The sequence below is a fragment of the Podarcis pityusensis genome, assembly GCF_964106645.2.
Source record: "Podarcis pityusensis genome assembly, chromosome: 3".
In the NCBI taxonomy this organism is placed as follows: domain Eukaryota; kingdom Metazoa; phylum Chordata; class Lepidosauria; order Squamata; family Lacertidae; genus Podarcis; species Podarcis pityusensis.
In genome coordinates, this window is record NC_138026.1 from 79,877,240 (window position 1) to 79,900,516 (window position 23,277).

The 23,277-nt window shown below is 43.0% G+C and overlaps 1 protein-coding gene and 2 long non-coding RNA genes across 16 annotated transcripts in view; 2 read left to right on the forward strand and 1 right to left on the reverse strand.

Annotated features, from left to right (window-relative positions):
• The first annotated feature begins 565 nt into the window (after window positions 1-565).
• On the forward strand, window positions 566-14,054 carry DESI2 (desumoylating isopeptidase 2). Its single transcript, XM_080997816.1, has 5 exons — window positions 566-2,662; window positions 8,286-8,358; window positions 8,865-8,958; window positions 9,619-9,760; window positions 10,537-14,054. Exons 1-5 carry the CDS (start codon window positions 2,624-2,626, stop codon window positions 10,768-10,770), a joined length of 582 nt encoding a protein of 193 aa, XP_080853942.1. The 5' UTR covers window positions 566-2,623; the 3' UTR covers window positions 10,771-14,054.
• The window catches only part of LOC308472691, a 156,614-nt gene continuing 142,164 nt past the window's right edge, over window positions 8,828-23,277 (reverse strand). The window contains exons 1-6 of one of the 14 annotated variants that reach the window (XR_013983622.1): window positions 22,547-23,276; window positions 20,871-20,957; window positions 20,007-20,070; window positions 14,945-15,027; window positions 14,278-14,383; window positions 12,102-12,231 (exon numbers count right to left, since the gene is read on the reverse strand). This is a non-coding gene — a long non-coding RNA (uncharacterized lncRNA). The other 13 variants (XR_013983630.1, XR_013983619.1, XR_013983620.1 and 10 more) reach the window with 13 other exon arrangements.
• Window positions 17,471-19,289, forward strand: LOC308472698. Its single transcript, XR_013983640.1, has 2 exons — window positions 17,471-18,424; window positions 18,505-19,289. It is a non-coding gene; the product is annotated as an uncharacterized lncRNA (long non-coding RNA).

Below are 23,277 nucleotides of genomic sequence, written 5' to 3' on the forward strand. Positions count from 1 at the left end.
AGCTCCATAGGAAGGTGCCTTATACCAAGTCAGATCATTGGTCCAACCAGCTTAGTACTGTCTACACTGACTGGCAGCTGTTCTGCAGGATTTCAAGCAGGGGTCTCTCCCAACCATACCTTGAAATGCTGTGGATTGAACCTGGGACCTTCTCCACACAAAATATATGCTCTATCATTGAGCTGTGGTCCCCAACTAACATGGCCAATGGTTAGGGATTATGGGAGCTGTGATGCAGCAGCATCTGGAGGGCAACCATTTCTCCCTAGTTTAATATTTTTTTAAGAAAGCAGTTTGTTTTTCCTTACATTAAAATGCTCAGAAAGATATACTGTATCCTACACAAGAATTCACCACCACTAAACAAACTCTCCCCCACCACTTTTGACGTTCTTCTGAATCAAATTTGATATCTGTTGTTTTTTTTTAAAAACCATCTGAAAACAGCACATTGCAAGCTTCAAATCAATATAAAACAAATTCATTTCCTACACCATTCAAACTCTGCTGTGGAAAAAATAAAGTTATTTTGTCATATGTGTATACAGTATATCAAAACTCCGTATTAGAACACCGGAGCTGAATGGAATTGGGAGCTGAAAGGGAACCTAGTAATGATCTGTGTAACAACCCATTGAAAGTGATTTACTGAAAATGAAAAAAACAGTGTGAGAAATGCAGCATTCTTGTACAGCTCATTGGTCTTTCAGCCTTGATTTTATAACTATACTGTCTTTTCTTTGGCTCCCAAATGCTATGTACAAAACAGGAAAGGAGATAGGGCACCAAAGGGCCACTCCAAGGTTTACTTATTATTCTTATGGCCCCATCCCTTTATTTGCATATAATGAGCACATATATATAGAAGGAATTATGTTTTCCAAGGTGCAGTGAAATGGCTGTGGGTCATCCTGGGAAATATATTCTCACTTCAACCTGTGGGAGTGAGCAGCCTGCTCACTCAAGTACAGTACAGCAATCAGGTGCTCTGTTTCTGCGCCACCATTGGTTGATAGAGAGATCACGAGGCAGCTTTGGTTGCTACAATGGTAATTTGGGGACATTAATTGGACAGCACTGACAAATGGCTGCTGGGCAGTCTGGGAGCAAAGGATGGTACTAGGGGACTAAGCAATTGGGAAGAGGATGTCAGGGGAGTGTTGTGCCAGGGGACAGCAGACCTTTCTCATGGTGATTACAGCTTGTGCCCACATAAAGAATGAAAAAGGAAAAGATAGGAAGCAGAACACGACCATAGCCATATTTCACACCTGAAATGTTAACTGCATCCTTATGCAGATAACACGGATGTGGTGATCACCATCTATTTGTTCATAGGTTTAAAACACTGCTACTGTAATGAATTTATAGTCCTGTTCAAATTATAATCTCATTATGGTGAAATTGACTATGAATTAGGCATAGCAACTGTCAGCGTCATGTGCTTTCCCTACTTCTGTTCTTTGTAGATGAGAAGAAAGAGCTGCTGCTTTCACTTTGGAAGAAATCACAGTTCTCTCCAACGTACAAACTTGCAACTGTCGTTTGATAGCCTGGTTTGCCAATTCCTTTGCTTAAACCGAGTTTCCCCAGGTTGCACATAATGGGAGTCTGTGATCTGTTATAAAAAGAACCTCCTTTTGCACATGAAGGAGAGGAGGCCAGCGATTGATGATGTTAAGCGCCGCTTGCGAGGCGAGGGGAAGCAGAAGCACTGCAAAGGGGCTTCCAGATGGGATCGGGCGCTGCACACGCCCGCTCCTGATCCCCCTCTCCTCCACCACCCTATTCCAGCGGGCGCACAAGGCCACAAAGAAGCAAAAGGGCTCGAATCCTGCGTGCGCCCTGGCAGCTCCTCCGCCACAGAAGGGCTTCTGAGCCCCTCAGTCAGCTGAGGGCAGCGGCGGCTCCTCCACATACCCACCGGGCCCCGCACCCGTCTCCCTGGCGGCAGCGAGGGCGCTCAGCCAGCTGCCCCCGCCTCGGGTCACACGAGGCGAACTTTCGCGCGGACATTCGGAAGGCCGTTGGTCGAGGAACCCTCGCGCATTCTAGCAGCCAGAAGAAGGCAGAACTGGGGGAAAGACTCCCGCTTCTTCCCTTTGGGCTGCCGGGAAACATGCTTCCTCCCGCGCTGCATGCTGGGGGTTGTAGTTTGGGCGCCTCACCTCCCCGGCGCTGAAGATGTGGGCAAGCTGGAAGGGCTCCTTCGCGAAAGCCGTTGGCCGAGAGGGGAGGAAGGGGCGCGCGGGCGGCGCAACAGCCGCTCCTCAGGGAAGGTCACTTTTGCGCGTCCCCCGCGGCCCGTAGGGGCGGGCGGCGGCGGCAGCAGCCCGGAGACAAACAAGAGAGGCGGAGCTGCGCTGGGCCCCACCCGGGTGCCGGTGGCGGCTCTCGGCTCGCGTCTGCCGAGCGCGGGGCGAGGAGGCTTCGTGGGGACGCGGCCCCGGCTCCCCTCTTTCCCTCAGCGGAGGCGGCTCCATGCTGCCGGCGGCTCCGTCGCGCCCCTCAGCCAGAGGCCGGACGAGGAGGCGGCGGCCGCCCGGGGGGCCTCCCGAGAGCGCCCCGAGGCCGCCGCCCGAGGCCTGAGAGGGACCCCCGCCTGGAGTCGCGCGAGGGGAGAATGGCGAACCAGCTGGTGATCCTCAACGTCTACGACATGGTGAGTGGGCGACGGAGCCGGCCGTCGGGGGCCTGCCTGCGTTTGTCCCCGCAACTCCACTCCCCGCCAGGTTCAACGCTCACATTTCTCGAGCTCGCTCTCGCATCTTTCGCCCTGGGCTGCTGCTGCTCTGCCTCCATAGCTCCTTCCTTTCCCAAACGCCACAGGAGTCTCCTTCTGCGGTTCCTCGGCGCTCACATGTTTCTTCCCCCTCCTCCTCCTTCCATACATTGCTGCAACAGCAGGATGCTGGTTTAGATGCTCCTTTCATTATCCCCTTTTTGCCCTGGAAAGGTACAATAACAATTTGGAAGCGAGGGAATTATTAAGGGCTCTAAAGTTATCGCAACAGGTGTGTGAATTTTCAGTTGCCTCTCTTTGGGTGTTGGATTCGTGCCCATCTCCATCTTTGGTACTTTGAGTTGATCTTTGTAATGTCATGCATACAAAGAAAGAATGATAGTGTTTTAATAAGGATCTATCAGAGTTGGCCAGAACACAATCCTCTAGTTTCTTACACTCTGAATTGCCTTGAGGACTAGAGCCTTACACCACCATTTTTGCATGTACAAAGAACCTAAGCTGGTTGCGGGGGGGGGGGTGACTACTTAAAAGATCAAATGACAAGACCTGGACACAAGTAGAAACATAATATCTTTTCAAACAGGTTAGCACTCGTGTAGTCAGGTGGCCTTAAAGTCTAAATTATAGTACTGTACTGCACTGGTTTATCATGTGAGGAAAAACATTGGAGACATTTAACTCCCTGTTGCTTTTGGCTAAAGTGTTGCAATCTTTGACTCTGCCAGCTCATAAATGACACACACCATTCCTATCTGACTTCTTCAGCATTGCACAACAGCTTCTTAAGAATTGCAGAAAGCCAGTGTGAATTGAGTGAATTGACTGTCAGAACAGAAGTGGGGAGACCTAGGTTCAAATGCTTACCCAGCCATGAAGGCTGGGTTCACTATCTCTCTGCCTAAACTACCTCACATGAGTGTTGTGGAGATAAAAGAGGGATTGCAGAGAAATATGTATACCCCCTTGAGCTTCTTGAAAGAATGATGGGATATAAGTGTTTTTTAAAAAATAACTTGAAAAAATACAGATAGGACAACTTTGATGTTGTTGTCAAAGTTTTTTGAATGAGTGAATGTTTTTATTAGCTGCAAATTTCTACAGCTCAAAGAGTAAATTTTCCGTATTGTTTAAGTTCAAATAAATTAGTTTAGCCAGAATGGCATTGGATAATAGGTGCACAGTCTATTGACATGCTGTTCACCTGGTCCTAATGTTTTATACCTTGGCTAACAAGCAGCTGAAGCATGGGTTGCCCCATCAAGTAAAACAGTAGAAATACTTAACTAACTGACCAATCACATCAGTTCACCACCCCCCCCAAGTCCTGTTCCTCCCAAGCAAAGTCCTGTGCCCCCTAACAAAAATCCTGGCTACACCCATGAGCTGAAGTAAAATAGCTAGAAAACAGGGTAGTTAGTTGAAAGTAGAAGAAAATTGTGGCATCAGAAACTTAAAGGGCTGGAACATTTAAAGTGAGCTGGAACACTGAGAAAGTGCTAAAGTGCACAGAAGGGCACTGCAGCAGAAGCCAGGAGGAGACCAAATGAGTTGATAAGTAGTGGCTTGGATAGGGAAACAATCCAGAAGACAAAGGGCTGGGAGCATTTGTCGCTGCTGTTGTTTGTTTGTTAGCTCTGATATGTAGTTACTTAAATTGTAAAGTTAGGGCTGGATTCAACTTGTGCTAGCAGAAGGCAGCACAACGAGTCCTGGCGGCACAATGGGACTTGTACTGATGGAGCAATCTTAATAGCGTAACATTGAATTCCACCCTTAGTTTTAATGAAAACTGTTCAACTTGTATTACTAAATCCTTAAGCATAGTTGCTGTAGGGGGGAAATCAGTTTGAGGTCTTGCTACTCACCACATGCTTAAGTGCCATGTCACTCCTACCAATATTAGGAAAATGTTGAGCTAGTTAAAATTCATAAGGTTAAAGGGCTATTTAGTGGAGGTAACCAGAGAAAAATAAAATGGCCACTTGGTAGTAGTGGCAAAGATAAGAAGCGGTGGGGTGGGGTGGTTTGTCTGGTTTGCTTTCCGCTTTTCCTTCTCCCAGTGCAGGCTATAACCCAGGCCATTCATGGAGATTAAGACTGCTAGTCATTATGGCTTTTTTACCTCCAGGGTTGGAGGGAGTGCAACTCTAAATATCAGTTGCTGGGGATCACAAGCAAAGAGTGTCCTTGTGCTCATGTCCTTGTTTGTGGGTTTCCCAAGGACAAAACAAAATGCGGGATCAGATGGGCCTTGAGGTCTGATTTACGTCATGAAAGTTTGCGATCTCTCCATCTATCTCAGGCATCACCAACGTTTTTGGGCCTAAGGGAACATATGCAAATCTAAGAAACTGTTATGGGCACAACACACATACAAATTCACAGAATAAAAAGAGCTAGAACACCTAAACACCCCCCAAAAACAAATAAAACAGAAATGAAAAGCACATTAGTTGCACTCATACAAGCAGCCCCTGCAACCAAAAAGGAAGCCCCAAACCTTGATTTTTTAAAACAACAAATTGGGACAGGGAGTCTTGGCAGCAGCTGGAGAGGTATCTCAGGGTGCAATGGTGCCCATGGGCATCACATTGGTGACTACAGGACTAACTTATTCTCTTTTGAGGATGAAAGGAAGGAACCCCGGCATTCCTCTTAGAAGTGAAATGTTGTAATTAAAAAAAAAAATCCCATCCCTTTGCTTAATCTCATTTGTAGATGCCAACTCCCGGAGGCTGAGAAGACTTTGCCCCCCCCCCAAAAAAAATATTTGAGGGGGCTGGGGCTGCTCAAGTTGATGGGCATTGCCATTCAAATGGTGTGCATGCACTGCGACATATGATCGATTGTGTAGGGCATGGCTTAACTGCCCACCCCCCAAATATTTTATTCAAGTTGGCACCCCTGATCCCATTGCTTTTTATCCCCCCCCCCCCACTATTTTAGGAGTTTTGTGTATTGCTACCAGAATATTTCCTCTTTACCTTCTTAAACTGCTGGCGAGTTCAGCTTCTCTCTCCTGTTCCATCCCTCTACCTGGTACTGTGTTGTCTTCTGCATGACACACATGGATACACCCTTGTTGCACCAGACTTGGAATGCAAGAGGGTGGATAAAAAAAACCATCTTCCTGTGGGAGCCTTGCAAATCTATTATTTTTACATTCTTCAGAGTAATTGTGACCCAAATGTAGTAGTGTGTATATATTGGATTCTTGTGCATTCTTCCAGAAGCTGTCTACTTCCCTGAGCATGCTATCAGAGTGAACAAATTCACTGCCATGGTTGCTTCCATGTTACAGAATGCAAATTAATTTTTTGTTTGCATGTTCAAAAACAATGGGAATTATTTCCCAGAAACAAGAAAACCTTGCTGCTCTTGTAATCTTTTTCCTGTTGTATTTTGCTTAATTCCATCCATTTTTCTTCCTCCTTTCCTGGAGGGCTGTTTGTATGATTATAAAGTGATTTAATTGCCTTCTATAATGCAACATTTGCCTAGTTCACAAGAAATTAGATGCAATGGACATCTAAGTTCTCTTCGTGTCCCAATCTTTCCAAAATGGCTATTCTGACTAATTAGTAATCTTGACAATAATCTACAATTAGGTAATAGTGCAGCCTTGTGGGTTAGCCCCAGAAAGGAACTAGCCTAGCTAGATGGTGAACCGAGATGTGTTTTGTGAAATTCATTGTGTGAGGTATAACTTTCAGTGCATGGCATTTGGGAGACAAAAGCACGAAGTGCTCTGATCCCTTGTTGTTGGCAAATTACTGTCCACTATTTTTTGTTAACCTGTAAGTAGTTAAATGTATATTCGAACTGAGAATCCTAAAGCTATTACATAAAGACTGCATGAAGAGAATGCTCTGTAAAAGTCCCAATATGTGAAAGTCCCTGGAGTGTAAACTAACACCTAATGTATTCCCTAACTTTGAACAGTGTATCCTGGATCAGCAGAACCTCCCAAGTAACCTTTGGGTACAACTGTGACATATTGACTGATTATGGGGGAGACTTACAAAGCTAGAGTGAGGGTGTATTGCTTTGTAGCAAACAAAAAAAGGCACACGTCTACTAACTTGTTTATTTTTCAGTTTGTAGTATGACTGGTTTGGGAAGGTTTTCAAAGATCACCTAATGCAATCTCTTATGTCTAATATGCTCAAAACATATCAGGTTTTTTTTCTATCCCTTGTTGAACCTTTTGGAAATTTATTTTCTATCCAACTCAAGCTGGTGACCATTTTCTCTGTAAGCACTTTATTACCACAAATAGTTCCCTTTTACAAATTAAGTCCATGGCAGAGGACGTACTTTTCCTTGTTTGTAGGATAGTCTGAGGGAACTACTAGACCTAACAGGACTAATGCAAGGGTGGTGTCATTTGCAGAAGGTCTGGACTCTGGGCAAGAGCTGTGGGGTGCATTTCTATTCACAATTCCCTGCTGCCCCTGCATTTCCCATGCAGCTGAGTTTCTTCTAGTCTCAATTGTACTTTATATTTGCTGCATGGTACTCACTTTTGCAATCTTCATACATTTAAAGACATCTTTTCAGGGACTTAGTTTTGGTCCATACCATCAACATGGCTCAGCTTTCGATTCCAGGTACAGAAGGTAATTATTTGTAATCATCATGCCGGGGCAGGGGGGAACTAATCCCCTCTCAGTGAAGTTCTTATAATTCTTCTAGTAGATTGGCTGCAGATTCAGTGGAACACAAATTCCATGGGTTTTTCAGAACGGATTACAGTTGTACTTATTGTTTTATTGTTCAGTATGTGCGGTTTCTGTAACCTTGCAAACAAACTCATGCATTATGTCAGTGTTATTTATCAGTCACAGGTATTTTTAAGGAGAGGCTTCTTAACACAGTTTTGACACCTTGCGCACCATACAGTACTGCCGAGACAGGATCCCCTCCCTGTTTTTGTGTCCAGCCGCCTGCGTTTTGTGTAGCAATGTTAATAAAGAGACAAACACTTGTAGACGTAAAGGTTTAATCAAACAGCTAAGCATTGCCACTGAGGTGAACCAGAAATGAACTTAATATTTAATGGTCCAGCTCTGCTATTAACTGATATTTCCAGTGGTACATGAAGCCATCACCTTGTTGAACCTAAGTAGGTCCAGGTCTTATCAGTGCCTTGATGGGAGGCTGCTTGGAAATCACATATTCAGCAACTTGGGTTATGTGAAGGAAAATGGGATATAAATATAATAAAAATAAATAAATAGTTTTCTGTCAAATGCAATCCAGTCCTGCCCTTTTGTACCCTGAAGGTTCTTTCAGTTCAGAGCTGTGGTCCTGTTGAGGCTCCCACTCATTAAAGGGGCAGGGGAGGTATTTTTGGCCAATTCAACCTCACCACTGTAGCCTCATGTAGCATCTTCTGCTCCAGCTCTGCTCAGGCAAATACAAGAGGCTGCAAGAGGAATCTGGAAAAATTCTCTCCCCTCTTTCCATGTACAGGGCTGACCTCGTGAATTAGAAAACCGTAATCACAATCAGTTAAGTTTCCCATTTTCCTTTTTAGTACTGGATGAATGAATACACTTCCTCTCTCGGAATTGGAGTATTCCATTCAGGAATAGAGATATATGGCAGAGGTATGTATCACGCTTTAATCTCACATTGGTGCAAAGAAGCAGCTAATGTACATAGGACATGTAGTGGGTGGGTGGGAGGGAGGAAGGGAGGAAAATAGCCTTGTCTCACTCCCTACATTTCACCATCTTATTTCTGCAACAAATATTCTGACTGTTTATTCATGGTGTAGATCAGTATTGGGGAACCTGTGGCTCTGCAGATGTTGTTGAACTCAAACTTCCATCAGCCTCAGGCAGCATGGCCAATGATCAGATCATGCCTCTCCCATGGTTTCTGCATATACTGGCCTCAGCGTAATTGTTATGGGAATTTAAATCAGTGTTCTCCAAATGTAACGTAAACTTTTATATAAATGTATAAAGCACCGACATTTGTACATATAAACTACTTTGTAGCAGTACTTCAGTTTTAACCTACAGCTGATCAAAGCATGTCTATAAAATCACCAGAAGTGAAAGTCCTACTTACAATGAGTTGTGCATAAACTCCTGATTTTGTATTTCAGAATTTGCTTATGGTGGACATCCATACCCTTTTTCTGGAATATTTGAAATTTCTCCAGGAAATGCATCTGACTTGGGAGAAACATTTAAATTCAAGTAAGAAGTTTTTTCATTTATTGGTGTAACCCAAAATATGTTTGGGTGATTTAGATTCAGACGTCTGTTGACTACAACCTGCTAATTTTGAATAGTACGTTTTGAGCAACCAAAAAGTATCTACCCACTGCCTCTTAATATGAGATACGGAACTTAATGTAATGATTTGAGTGTTGGACTATGGCCTGGGAGACCGGGATTCGAATCCTCACTTTGGGCCAGTCACCATCTCTCAGCCTAACCTACCTCACAGGGTTGTAGAATGAGGAGCAGAACCATGTACACCACCTTGAGCTCCTTGGAGGAAAAGATGATACATATAGTAATAAAAAAGTGATATGCAGTATAAAGCACTAATAATTTTAACGGGCCTGTGACTGCATAATAAATGATTGATTATACATTTGTATGTACACAAATCTGGATTTACAGAGATCTCTTGGATAAGAGCAAGGAAGTGGTAGTGTAAAAGTAGTGAGGCCTTGTGGCATGAAGTTCAAAAACAACCAGAGGACAAAAGCAGTGAAGTTCTATTTTTAACACGATAATTTTTGGAGGTGTGTGCATGCTGTCAAGAGCAAACGGGGAATAAAAACATATCCAGTCTGATTTGCAACAACTTTCTCTCTCTGCAACTGCCTCCACCCTCTTTTATTTTAGAGAAGCTGTTGTTCTTGGAAGTACTGACTTCATGGAGGAGGATATAGAAAAAATTATAGAAGAGCTTGGAAAAGACTTTAAAGGAAATGCCTATCACTTAATGCACAAAAACTGCAATCACTTTTCTTCAGCTTTTTCAGAGGCAAGTATTATTTGTTCAGCCTGGGCAAATGCTTGCCATTACTTTTATAAACACTTTAGTACTTGTAGGCTACATAGGTTACATATGTAATATTAATGTGTTTTCCATAAAGGACTTGCTGGAAATAAAATGGTAGCAGCAACACTTTTCACTGCCACCTCCAGAGAGGAAGCTCTGTGGGTTTTTAACCCAGCTAGCCAAGTTATGAAAAAGAGTGACCTTGTAAGAGTAATCAGCCATTCTTTCTCAAAAGCAATTGGAGACCTTAACTTTTCCCCCAGTTGTTTCCATTCATATAACTGGAAAGAATGTACAAAACTGCATTTTATAAAGCTATACCTTACATATAAATGACTCATACAGAAAACTGATAATTGTAACTTTCATTTGATAATTTGAACTTTTGAAACAGCATTAATGAGGCACTAAATGATTTGTCATACACTTACTCTTTATCTTACCTGGGAGTTAACCCCATTGAACTGAAATAGAACTTTTGAAATGGCATGGCTAGGATTGCGCTGTTGGGGTAAAAAAGGTCATTCAAAAATATGTTCAGTTTTTGATGCCCAGCATACTGTTATTTTCAGAATGGACTGCGTTGTCTCAGAATTAGATTTAGTATTCATTTTGCCTGTCTCACGGGTATCATAAGGAAGGGTTCATATTCACTGTACTATAATTGACAGGCATTTCAATTCAGTGATCTGTATTTCAAGTATAGAAACTGACATGTACTTAAAAAAGCACTGGATAACTTGTGGCATTTCATATAGATTCTCTGTGGAAAAGAAATTCCTCGTTGGGTGAATCGCCTTGCCTATTTCAGTTCCTGTATCCCCTTTCTCCAAAGTTGCCTACCAAAAGAATGGCTTACACCTGCAGCTCTTCAGTCAAGTGTAAGCCAAGAGCTTCAGGAAGAACTGGAAGAAGCAGAAGATGCAGCAGCCTCAGCTTCCTTGCCAAAGTCAGCGTCAGGGGCAAGAACTGGACATCATGCTAAAATATAGGTTTAGTCCAAAGTTCCATTACACTGAAGCCTTTGGAAGCCTTGTCAGTAACTGACCTCATTACAGAACTTCAGAGTGGCCATTTTAATGTCTTTGGTATGCAATTGATTCTCCAGCTCAAGATGATGGTGTTCCACTCAGGATTTTATATGTAGTGGGGAAAATGTTTATGGGGGAAATGGGAAGAACTTATGGTGGATCTGCTGTCTTGATTTTCATCTAATCAGCAAGCCTGGACTAACTGAGCAGAAGTTAAACTGTTTACAGTATTGTGTGCTGCTGTTTACAAGTCCCACAGGGACACCTGCCATTGAAAGATAAATTTTAATCAGCTCAATTAGGCCTGCATGACTTCATCAGCCTCAGTGGATGAATGAGCAGCTTTGTTTGTTGCTACCTTGGAATTGGGCAGGACAAAATATTTCACTTCCAACTGTTGCTGATAATGAAGCAGGGAAGAATGAATACTGTGTGTAAACAGGGTACATAATTGTCAATACAAAGAAATCTGTCCTAGTAACCAAGGAGGTTACCTTAGTATGTATCTGAGAATATCTGTTCCTAAAACTGTGACTTCTCTGTCAGTTTTTATCCACTCATGCTGAGTGAATTAATATTTTACTACAAAGGTGAGTGTGTTCTCTCTGGTGTCAGATTTCAACCTCCTTTTTGCCTCATGTTTTTGTCTGACTTAGAGATGCAAAACGTCATTCTGAACATCAACAGTTTCCCCCCATTAAGATAAAATAACAGTGCTGTTTCACATTACCTAGAACTACAGGAGGAATACAGATGAATCATGCAATTAGACATTAACATTAGATAACATAACATGGTAACATTTGGTTCATGACTGAACTCACTTTAGCAGTGTGAGTTTTGCAGCTAATTTAACCAGATGTAAGCTGCTGCTTAAGAGAAGAGTCTCTTAATAGAAACATGAAGAGAAATGGAAAGTGCTTTGTTTAGTTTTCCATCAGCAACATTCAACAATTACAGGGAATGCAAAGGTTTTCTCCAGCTTCTGTGTTCACAACAGAACCAATGACAGATATAGGTGAGTTACCCAGATGTTTCTTTTAGTGACACATTTTTCTTAACCGTTAGTCTAATAGCAACTATCAAAGACAAATTGCATTCATCAAGATAACCAAGGAATTCATTCTATTTGGTATCTTTCCCCAATGTTAGCATGTCTTCTTCAGGAAGAAGGATACAGTAGAAATAATAGCAAATTGGAATAAGTTTTAGATTTTTATTATACATGCTGCCTTAAGGATCTTGCATTTAACTGGGAAGAGGCCAACTGGAAATTATGTATAAACAAAGGTCTGGTGAAGAATATGTAAATAACTCTTACATGTGGTATTACATTGCTGGGTTTGTTGAATAAACTCTTCAGAGTAGATGACACAGTCAGCTAAATTGGGAGGTATTTTGTTGATGCACATATTGGACAACCTGAAGAAAAGAGGGCTGGTTAATTTGTTCATAAATTTACATTATGTTCTGGCATATTATTTTACAAATACAATCCCACTGAAGGTATAAAAATGCTATTGTTTCCAATTAAAAGGGCATTAGATATTTTTCTAACCACTTCAAGTTTTTACATACACTCATTTGAGGGAGACTGTTGTAAACAATACTCAGGTATGCAACATTATCCTGTTAAAAGTCAAACAATAATAATTCTCAAAAATGTGAAATAATGAGCATGTTCCATATTTTAACCAACCTTTTTTAGTAAGAAACTAAATTATCTTTAACAGTGCCATTATGATTGCATTTTAACCATTTTTGTTTTGTCAGTAGCCAGCACAATCTGCTTAAGCTGCTAGATTTTTTTGATGCCACGTTTAACCCTACACTCTTTGTTCTTTAATTTATACTTTTTGATTAGGATTCTGAGAATTGTACCCTTATGATTGACAATCTGCTCACGATTGCCAAATTATATAAAGCATTTCTTAGTAGAATGACAATGGGATAGACGAGAGGATTTCTTTGAACTGCAGGTGAAGTGGAAATGGAATTTTCCATCTCAGATCTGAAGCTGTTAATGAAGCTCAAATGTTAACAAGATGAGCTCTGATCCAGAGCCGTCTATGTGCTGAAATGCACACAGCATTCCTCCATTTGAAAACCTCCCAACTTAATTTCAGTGGAAGGGGCAATTTGGTGAACATATTTATTGACACTTAAGGAATTATCACCTATGTTGAGGCCCTTGTGAGGACTTATGAAGCAGTTGTGCCTACATAGGATTGCTGGATTTTGGTAATTCTGTAGCTTGTCATAGTTGTTTGGACAAACATTAGGAACTAGATGAATCTCCATCAAATTTTTTATTAAAAAAAATTGGCCTTGTTCTGCTCATATTCACAGCACTGTATATGATACACACATACTTTCATACACATCGATAGCATGCAAGCAATGCAAAGACATACATGACACGGTAAGTACAGTCATTTTTTAATAAATAATTTGGTGGTTCATTTTGAATACGAGTTCCCTGTTAAGCCATTTAGTAATGATCATAACCCCATGAACAAACTTACCATTTGAACCTTGAATTTGGTACATCTTAAGAAGTGGTAGTCTTATATCTTACCACATGTGCTATGCTTGGTCTCCACTCGATTCTTTAAAACAAACAACCCTGCCAAAGGCTGTTCTCAAAGCAATAGTTCAAGTTACCTTTCACCAGCATTACTACTCAGCAGGGAGTACACTGTCTGCCATTGGCCAAAGTGTGCATTTAAAAACTATAACACTATTCTCAGCTAAGAGAATACTGGATATCTGTGGGGGTTTTCCAACAAAAACAAACGGGTAGTAGAAATACATTCAGGGTTCTCTGATCTGTCAAATTCCTAATACTTGATTATTTTTCTTTAAGATGGATTACTGTTGTTTGGTGTTCTGTCTTACTAAAGCCATTTTTATTAAAATGTCACCCTTTATTCAGGAAGCCAAAAATAAAATGCTACATTTTGTCAGTTTGCATCAGTAAACTGTATAATGGTTTGATTATAACAATGTAGTGGGTTTCCAACATGCAATAGAATTGTAATCACAATTGATAAGAAAAATTTCACTTTTAGACAGTTAGATACTGAATTTTCACTGACACTTTTTGTAACTTAAGATAAGTTTACTGTAATGCATAGTATTTGTATGAAATAGTCAGAGAATTTGACTTTTGTTACTTTGACATGTCAAACTATTATAAACTTGAATCCATCCATTTATTAAAGAGAAGTTTTTTATAGAACAAATCGCATGTGTTCTGTTCTTGTCAATTTAAATATTAGATTTCAATTCCACTTCTTTATACTATTGCATTATTAAATCTATTTTTATATTTTGGGTTAAAAGTATCAACATGCAAGAGTGAACAAAGGCTTTCCACATGACAATATTGTTTTTAACGGGTTTTTATTAAACAGAAGCAATACATAACTATATAAACTATATAAGGTCTTTCAAAACAATCCGTACCCAGTGCCATACCATGATGAAGGGGTGATCACTGGAGAGTTTCAAATTAAACTATTTCAAAAGAGACAACAGAGCAATGGGAACTGATGGTGGGGTACAAGGATGGCTAATGTACAAAAAAAGAGAAACATAACAATTATCAGAAGGTTCACAATATTTATTCTTATCTAGATATCAAAGAAAAAAGGGAAAGAACAAGAATTTCTTGGACAAACAACTCGCTTTAAGATATTTTTGTGGGAAAATACTAGAAAAGCCAAAAATTTATTGCATCCTGGTACAGTACTGACATTCATCAAAAGCACCTGGCCTCTTCAGCATTCTACAGTGGTACCTCAGGTTACATACTTAATTCATTCATTCCGGAGGTCCGTTCTTAACCTGAAACTGTTCTTAACCTGAAGCACCACTTTAGCTAATGGGGCCTTCCGCTGCTGCTGCGGTGCCACCGCCTGATTTCTGTTCTCATCCTGAAGCAAAGGTCTTAACCCGGGGTACTATTTCTGGGTTAGCGGAGTCTGTAACCTGAAGCGTATGTAACCTGAAGCGTACATAACCTGAGGTACCACTGTACTTTGAGATGGAGGGAGAGACACGATATTTTCTTGATGGTATTGGGCAACTATCAACTCCCAACTGAAACACAACAGACCCATATACAACATACCAAAAGGAATCTAATCTAACATACAGCGCCAAGATACAGTGGCAGGTCTCTGGCAAAAAGGATGGACCTTTCCCGCTCCTTTCCTGAAAGGTTAAAAGCAAAAAGCAAGTCAGAAGGAACCAAGAGGAAAATGAGAACAAGAGTAGAAATTTGGAGGACAGGATGCAGAATGCAAGAGAAACTGGGGGGGGGGGGGGAGGGAAAGTTATAAGTGACAGTTGGAGAGAGTGAAATAATTATTATTATTATTATTATTATTATTATTATTATTTATTATTTATACCCCGCCCATCTGGCTGGGCCTCCCCAGCCACTCTGGGCGGCTTCCAAAAGAATATTAAAATACTGTGATACATCAAACATTAAAAGCATCCCTAAACAGGGCTGCCTTCAGATGTCTTCTAAAAGTCGGGTAGTTGTTCTCTTTGACATCTGGTGGGAGGGTGTTCCACAAGGAGGGCGCCACTACCGAGAAGGCCCTCTGCCTGGTTCCCTGTAACTTGGCTTCTCGCAGTGAGGGAACCGCCAGAAGGCCCTCGGTGCTGGACCTCAGTGTCCGGGTAGAACGATGGGGGTGGAGACGCTCATTCAGGTATACTGGACCGAGGCCGCTTAGGGCTTTAAAGGTCAGCACCAACATTTTGAATTGTGCTCGGAAACGTACTGGGAGCCAATGTAGGTCTTTCAAGACCCATGTTATATGGTCTCGGCGGCCACTCCCAGTCACCAGTCTGGCTGCTGCGTTCTGGATTAGTTGTTTCCGGGTCACCTTCAAAGGTAGCCCCACGTAGAGCGCATTGCAGTAGTCCAAGCGGGAGATAACCAGAGCATGCACCACTCTTGCGAGGCAGTCCGCAGGCAGATAGGGTCTCAGCCTGCGTACCAGATGGAGCTGGTACACAGCTGCCCTGGACACGGATTTAACCTGTGCCTCCATGGACAGCTGTGAGTCCAAAATGACTCCCAGGCTGCGCACCTGGTCCTTCAGGGGCACAGTTACCCCATTCAGGACCAGGGAATCCTCCACACCTGTCCGCCTCCTGTCCCCCAGAAACAGTACTTCTGTCTTGTCAGGATTCAATCTCAATCTGTTAGCCACCATCCATCCTCCAACCGCCTCCAGACACTCACACAGGACCGTCACCGCCTTCACTGGTTCTGATTTGAAAGAGAGGTAGAGATGGGTATCATCCGCATACTAATGAACACCCAACCCAAACCCCCTGATGATCTCTCCCAGCGGCTGCATGTAGATGTTGAAAAGCATGGGGGAGAGGACAGAACCCTGAGGCACCCCACAAGTGAGAGCCCAGGGGTCTGAACACTCATCTCCCACCACCACTTTCTGAACACGGCCCAGGAGGAAGGAGCGGAACCGCTGTATGACAGTGCCCCCAGCTCCCAGCCCCTCAAGACGGTCCAGAAGGATGTTATGGTCGATGGTATCAAACGCCGCTGAGAGATCCAGCAGAACTAGGAAACAGCTCTCACCTTTGTCCCTAGCCCGCCGGAGATCATCAACCAGTGCGACCAAGGCAGTTTCAGTCCCGTGATGAGGCCTGAATCCTGACTGGAAGGGATCCAAATGGTCCGCTTCTTCCAAGCGTGCCTGGAGTTGTTCAGCAACCACTCGCTCAATCACCTTGCCCAAGAATGGAAGATTTGAGGCTGGGCGATAGTTGGCCATCGTGGCCGCATCTAAAGATGGTTTTTTAAGAAGCGGTTTAATAACCGCCTCTTTCAGCGGGTCTGGGAAGGCTCCCTCACGGAGGGAAGCATTCACCACCCCACGAAGCCCATCGCCCAGCCCTTCCCGGCTAGCTTTTATAAGCCAGGATGGGCAAGGATCCAGGAGACGGGTGGTTGGTTTCACTCGTCCAAGCAGCCTATCCACATCCTCGGAGGTAACAGATTGGAATTGATCCCACGCAATTTGACTAGACAGGACTCTAGCACTCTCCCGCCCCGGCCCTGCTCCCACGGTGGCGTCTACCTCTTCCTGAATCTGAGCGACTTTATCTGCAAAAAACTTTGCAAAATCATTGCAGGAGATCATGTGGCCCGTACTGGGCCCCGATGTAGCAGGTGGTTCCGCTAAATTGCGGACCACCTGAAAAAGTCTCCTGCTGCTGTTTTCTGCAGATGCAATAGAGGCGGTGAAGAAAGTCTTCTTCGCCATCGCTACTGCCACTTGGTAGGCTCGACATTGAGCTCTAACCTGGGTCCGGTCAGCTTCAGAATGGGTCATCCGCCACCGGCGCTCTAGCCATCTCAACGATTGTTTCATTGCCCTCAGATCCGTGGAAAACCACGGGGCTGTCCGGGCTCCATGCAATTGGAGAGGGCGCTTCAGGGCCAAACAGTCAATAGCCCTGGTTAACTCCACATTCCAGCGGGCCGCCAGGGAATCAGCTGAAAGGCCATCAACATGGGATAAAGCATCCCCTACCACTCTCTGGAAACCATTTGGATCCATCAAGTGGCGGGGGCGGTCCCACCTCCCTGCAGAGGGGAAGGGTCGCAGAGAAGTCCAGTTGCACCAGGAAGTGATCTGACCATGGCACTTCTTTTGTTTCACTTTTAGTTAGTGTCAGATCACCAACATCCGTAGAGGTAAACACCAGGTCCAAGGCATGTCCGCGGCTATGGGTTGGGCCAAACTTATTCAGGGACAGCCCCATAGAGGCCATGCTTTCCACGAAGTCCCGAGCGGCCCCTTGTAAGGTCGTGTCGGCATGGATATTAAAATCCCCTAGGACAACCAAACTAGGTGTCTCCAGGAGAACATCCGCCACGACCTGAAGCAGCTCGGGCAGGGAATCCTTGGTGCAGTGGGGAGGTCGGTACACCAAAAGGAATCCTGTACTGCCCCTATTGCCCAACTTCCAGAACATGCACTCAGAGAACTGGGTCTTCCCAATAGGACGCCTGGTGCAAGATGATTAGAAAAGAGTAGCACATGGTAAAATAGAGGGCATAAAAAGATCCTCCAGTTCATACACAGAAAAGGAGGATGGGAATAGAAATAGAAACAAATCAACCCCTGCCTTTAAACAGAGAGGCACCTATATGATGCATCAGATGCCAGGAAGATGTAAGGGGGGGGGAGTGGCAGATGAAGCCAGATCATCTGAAATGGGCGAGGGTCCTTGCCTCCCAAGTGCACAAGGCCTTGCACATTCCAGTTGCCTTTTGTCATCCTATCTTCTGATCTCACCACAGAATGGAACTACCAACTTTTGAACCAGATGGAACAGTTACTTGTCTCCTGAAGCAGAAGGTACATGCACAGCACATATTAGCATCTTTGAGCTGGCCTTTCATTTACTGTGAAGTCACTAAAGCAATAGTGATGTCATCAGCTTTCATAGAAACAGAATACTAATAATTCTTGGATAAAAAGTTGCATTTCACTGCCAGATATATATTGTCCTGATCCATGGAAATCTATCAGTTTAAAAGACAAAACAGTGTTATGAGGTTAGTAAAAAAAATTAATAGATGCCTAATGATTAAGGTTTTGACTTAATCTACAATTAATAAGATTTTCCTGTCCGTAGACTTTGAAAGGAAAACACCAACTTCAAGCAGAAAGGCCTTCTGAAGAATAATGGAATTTATTAATATGAGTGTGCTAGAACTGTCAGAAAAACTACCACAGCTAAGAGAAAATGTCAAGAAACTGAATGACAGGTTCATGGCTTTGCTAAACATCAACCCAAAAATGCAAAAAGCAAAAGCAGGGACTAAAGGGTACATCAGCAGTGATAACTACAGGTACTTTAAGCTATTTTTTAGAAAAAACCAACAACTTAAGCAGTACAAGGAATTGAAAAACAGGCTTGAAAATAAAAAAGACAAGAAAGATTGGAGCAAAGGGAAATTTGCTGCTTTGCGGAGACTGTTTAAGAGGCTAAGCACCTGGGGAACCCAACATAAAGAAGAAATAGATGAAGATCAGGAACTGATTCCACTAGATTTATTTGATGTTTCCTGTGACACAACATAGGTTATATGAATTTTCCTTACTCTTCTCCCCCCCCCCCCACTTCTATGCCTAAAAAAATAAAAAACTAATTGAAAAGAACAAACTTTGTCCAGCTTTTCAATGTTATTAATGTACAGGACCTATTTACTGGGAAAGTGATGGTGATCTGGGCTGGCTTTAAAATAAATTTAAGAGAAATGCTATGAAACACGTGATTAGTGCACAAAAGCTTGGGAGCTTATTTAGTTCAGCAAAGTAACAGGAAGCATGTCCTTTGAAAATACTATCAAGACTGATCGCGTAACAGGTATTTGCATAGACGTCAGCTTTGCCACCAACACAAAAGGCTGTTTGTGGGGGGAAAGCTCTGCATCCAGCATCTATGCTGCCTGAAGTGTGACCAGTGCTGCTGGTTTGAGTAGCACAATCACTTGGGGGGAGCCATTCACATATTCCTGCCTTCCTGAGAAGCTGTCAGCTTGGATGGCACTGATCACGTCAGAAGAGGGAGATAGTTCAGAGACTGCAGGAGCAGTCACTCAGCCTCCTGTTACATTTACAGTTTCATAGTTCGTCATTCGCCAGCTTCCATTATAGTTAATACATTCCTACCACATGTAAACCTATTTAGACTCAGTGTTGCCCTGAGGAAGGGCAGCTTTACGAGCATTAGTTGACACTGCCTGTCATTGGCTCTTTCCACCTCCTGTTGGCCTCTCTGACATCCACCCCACCTGTCCCAGTGGGCACCAGCCACCACTGACAACGTGTATGCTTGCCACCCAGAATGGTGGGCAACCCAGTCAGATGGTCAGGGTACAACTATAACAACAACAACAAATGCACATTTTAACCTTTTTAAACTTTAAGTTATTATGTGTCCAAATATTATCCAACCATTGATGCAAACCATGATTACATAATTGTTTGGAACTTTGAAATTATTTTTTAAAAAACCAAACAGAGATTTGAAACATTGCAGGTGTCAAAGCATAACTAAGCAGTATTATGGCTGCAAACAGGAAAAACAAGCTTCCTCTCAGTTCAATGTAGATAAAAAGACTATACTTCCACCCAAAGTAGATGAATGTGGGTCCACAGCAGGCTCTCCTCTAAAATTATGTCATCAGGATGCGCCCTGAGTAAAATGAAGAGACGATCTACATTTTTTAAAAAGCTACAGCATCTTCACAGACAACCACCAGATGGCATATGGAACTAACTTTTCATTCATCGCAGATACAGTATGTACTTGAAATCTGTATCTTACGAATGTCAGAAATCTTTTCAGTCAAATAACTTTGGCAGTCCCCTGTAAATACGCACTTTCCCCCTAAATCTCTGGGCAGTGCTGCACCAGCAAGTGAGGAAGTCACTGTAAACTTCTCTCCTCATTCCATTGATTTTCTGTCAGCTGTCAGTCATGCTCATGTAAATAAATTTACCTTGCTTTTCCAAATTATTCAAAATAGGAAGTATGATACAATAAAATAACCTCTTTACATTTTCTTGTAAAAGGCCTAATAGTCAGTTTAATATATCTTATATTTCTGCTAAGAAAAAGTCATCAATATATTTTTAAATGAAAGGAAAAATGTATTTATTTTTTTGTTACACTTCTGTGTCTAACCCAGTGCTTTTTTTCTGCGGGTATGCAGGGGGACGCATACCCCTAAACATTTTGTGAATGTTGTGCACTTTTGTCCATTTACTGTATTTATTTTTCCCAATTTGAACTATAAAATGGTGAATTTCTTGAGTAAAAATGAGAGTACACCCAAACATTTTTTAAGAAAAACAGCACTGGCCTAACCCATAGTATACCAATCCATAATCCAAGCATAAATAATTATGTTTATATTAAAATTATGTAAAGCTCCATGTATTTTTCAGTTGAGCAATCTATAACTGCATGATATAAAATAAAGGATTATTTACCTAGTCCTCGGTACAGCTCCAATACTGCTTTACCATCACCCTGTTTCCTTCTATTTCATACTATGCCACAGAATAGCAACAGAATAACTACAGACAAAAGCAAATAAAATAAAATTTCAGTATCACTTTTCAGTGCTTGCAGTTCTTTTTCTCATAAACCACAAGTAACACATCAGTGAAAGTAATAATACAGAACTAATGAAATTATTACTGCCACTGGCATATAACCTACTAGCTATTTATGTGAGATAAAGAATATGGTAAGCACTATTTCAGTTATCATAACATAACTTGTATTTTGATTACTGAAATAAGCCTTAGGATTTATTTATTTTGATTACTGAAATGAGCCTTAGGATCTGTTTCCTGTGGCAAAAGGTAGGGGGGGGGAATGTAAGCCTGGGGGGGGAATCCATCATAATTCTTAAGCAGAACTATTTCCATATGCAAATAAAAAGAATTAAAACTATTTTAACTATTGGGATAATTTTTGTGCATATTGGATTTTGACACTGTAGATTCCTTTTCATCAGTCACTAACCTATGCAGTTTTTTAATATGAAACACAGCAAGAATCAAATATATCCCTTTGCAGCACTCCTAAGTGCACGGAAAGATGCTTTGTGCTGGCCAACAGGCAACGGCTTTTTCCATCTGCCTTCAGCCCTAGGAGCCTTACTAAGTAGAAGGGTAGCTTCTCTCCAGCCAATAGATAACGCTACTCAGCTTATATCCTCTTGGCTTTTTTTACCTCGTACTCCATAGAATTACAACATGGTAGAGTTGGAAGGGATCCTCAAGTCATCCAGTCCAACCTCCTGCAGTGAAGTAAATTTTGTTGCCTTGCTAGTAAAAAAACAACAACCACCGCCTGCTGTGTTTCTCTGTAGTTGTGGTCTCACAAGGGTTTTGTGTGTTTTTCACTTATGTCTGGAGGGAGATGTGGGTAACTGATGTGTTTTACAGAGGCCAGGACAGTGACGGATTTATATAAGCTAAACAAGCTATAGCTTAGGGCCCCACTCTCTTGGAGGCCCCCCAAAAAATTAAAGGGGAAAAAACTTTGATAAAATACATATTTTGTTATGTGCAAATGGCTTTAGGTACCTATTAGGTCTATCACCTTGCCAACAAAGGTCCGAATACTTAAAGCTATGGTTTTCCCAGTAGTGATGTATGGAAGTGAGAGCTGGACCATAAAGAAGGCTGATCGCCAAAGAACTTATGCCTTTGAATTATGGTGCTGGAGGAGACTCTTGAGAGTCCCATGGACTGCAAGAAGATCAGACGCATCCATTCTTAAGGAAATTAGCCCTGAGTGCTCACTGGAAGGACAGATCGTGAAGCTGAGGCTCCCATACTTTAGCCATCTCATGAGAAGAGAAAACTCCCTGGAAAAGACCCTGATGTTGGGAAAGATGGAGGGCACAAGGAGAAGGGGACGACAGAGGACGAGATGGTTGGACAGTGTTCTCAAAGCTACCAGCATGAGTTTGACCAAAGTGCGGGAGGCAGTGGAAGACAGAAGTGCCTGGCGTGCTCTGACCCATGGGGTCACGAAGAGTCGGACACGACTAAACGACAACAGGTCCATAAATTACCATATAGCATATATTCAACACAAAAAACAGCGGCAATTTGCTGTTGACAGCTGGACATATAAAGGGTCCCATTACCTTCGGTAGCTTAGGGCCTCATCAAACCTAAATCCGGCCCTGGGCCTGGACGTATGTCATACTAAGTGTTACTGTGCTATAGGAGGAGATCAGGGGCGCTTTGCTCTGCCCTTGGTGTTTCTGCTGCTGCTAAGCCATGGTTTGCTTTAGGGAGTCATCCAAACTTGGGCTCTTCGGGGGTTGTCATTTACAACTGCGAGGGAGGGGAGGCTGAGAGAAATCCCTACGGGCCTTTGCAGCTGGGTCGTCCTAGTCCACCCCTCGAGTCACCACACCACGCCCATGTTTCGCGCTTTCGTTTCGGAACTCTTCGAATTCACATGCCCGCCTTTCCGCAGACGAGAATAAAAGTCCAGATAACATGAAGATTTCTTCCAGAAGCAGCAGCAAGCCGTCGCGGCTTACTTGCGAGAACGTCCCGCAATTTTCTTGCCAGCCTTATTACGAAACACTTGCGGCAGCCTGGCCGCCAGGAACGTGGCTGGGCCGCCAACCGCCCTCGTTAGTCTTTAACTGCTGCTGGTTTATCCTGAGGCGCTCCTCGCCCCGCCCGCCATTAGGCGCCATCAAACACCCTGACGCGACGACGTTCGTGGCGGGAGCAGGACGCGGGAGCGCGCGCGCGAGGCTGCTGGTTGGGAGGTGGGGGAGGGTGAGAGCGGAGGGAAGCGGCGCGCTCCCGCGCAGGCGCGCGCGCTGCTCCGTGACCCATCTCACTGAACAAAGGATTC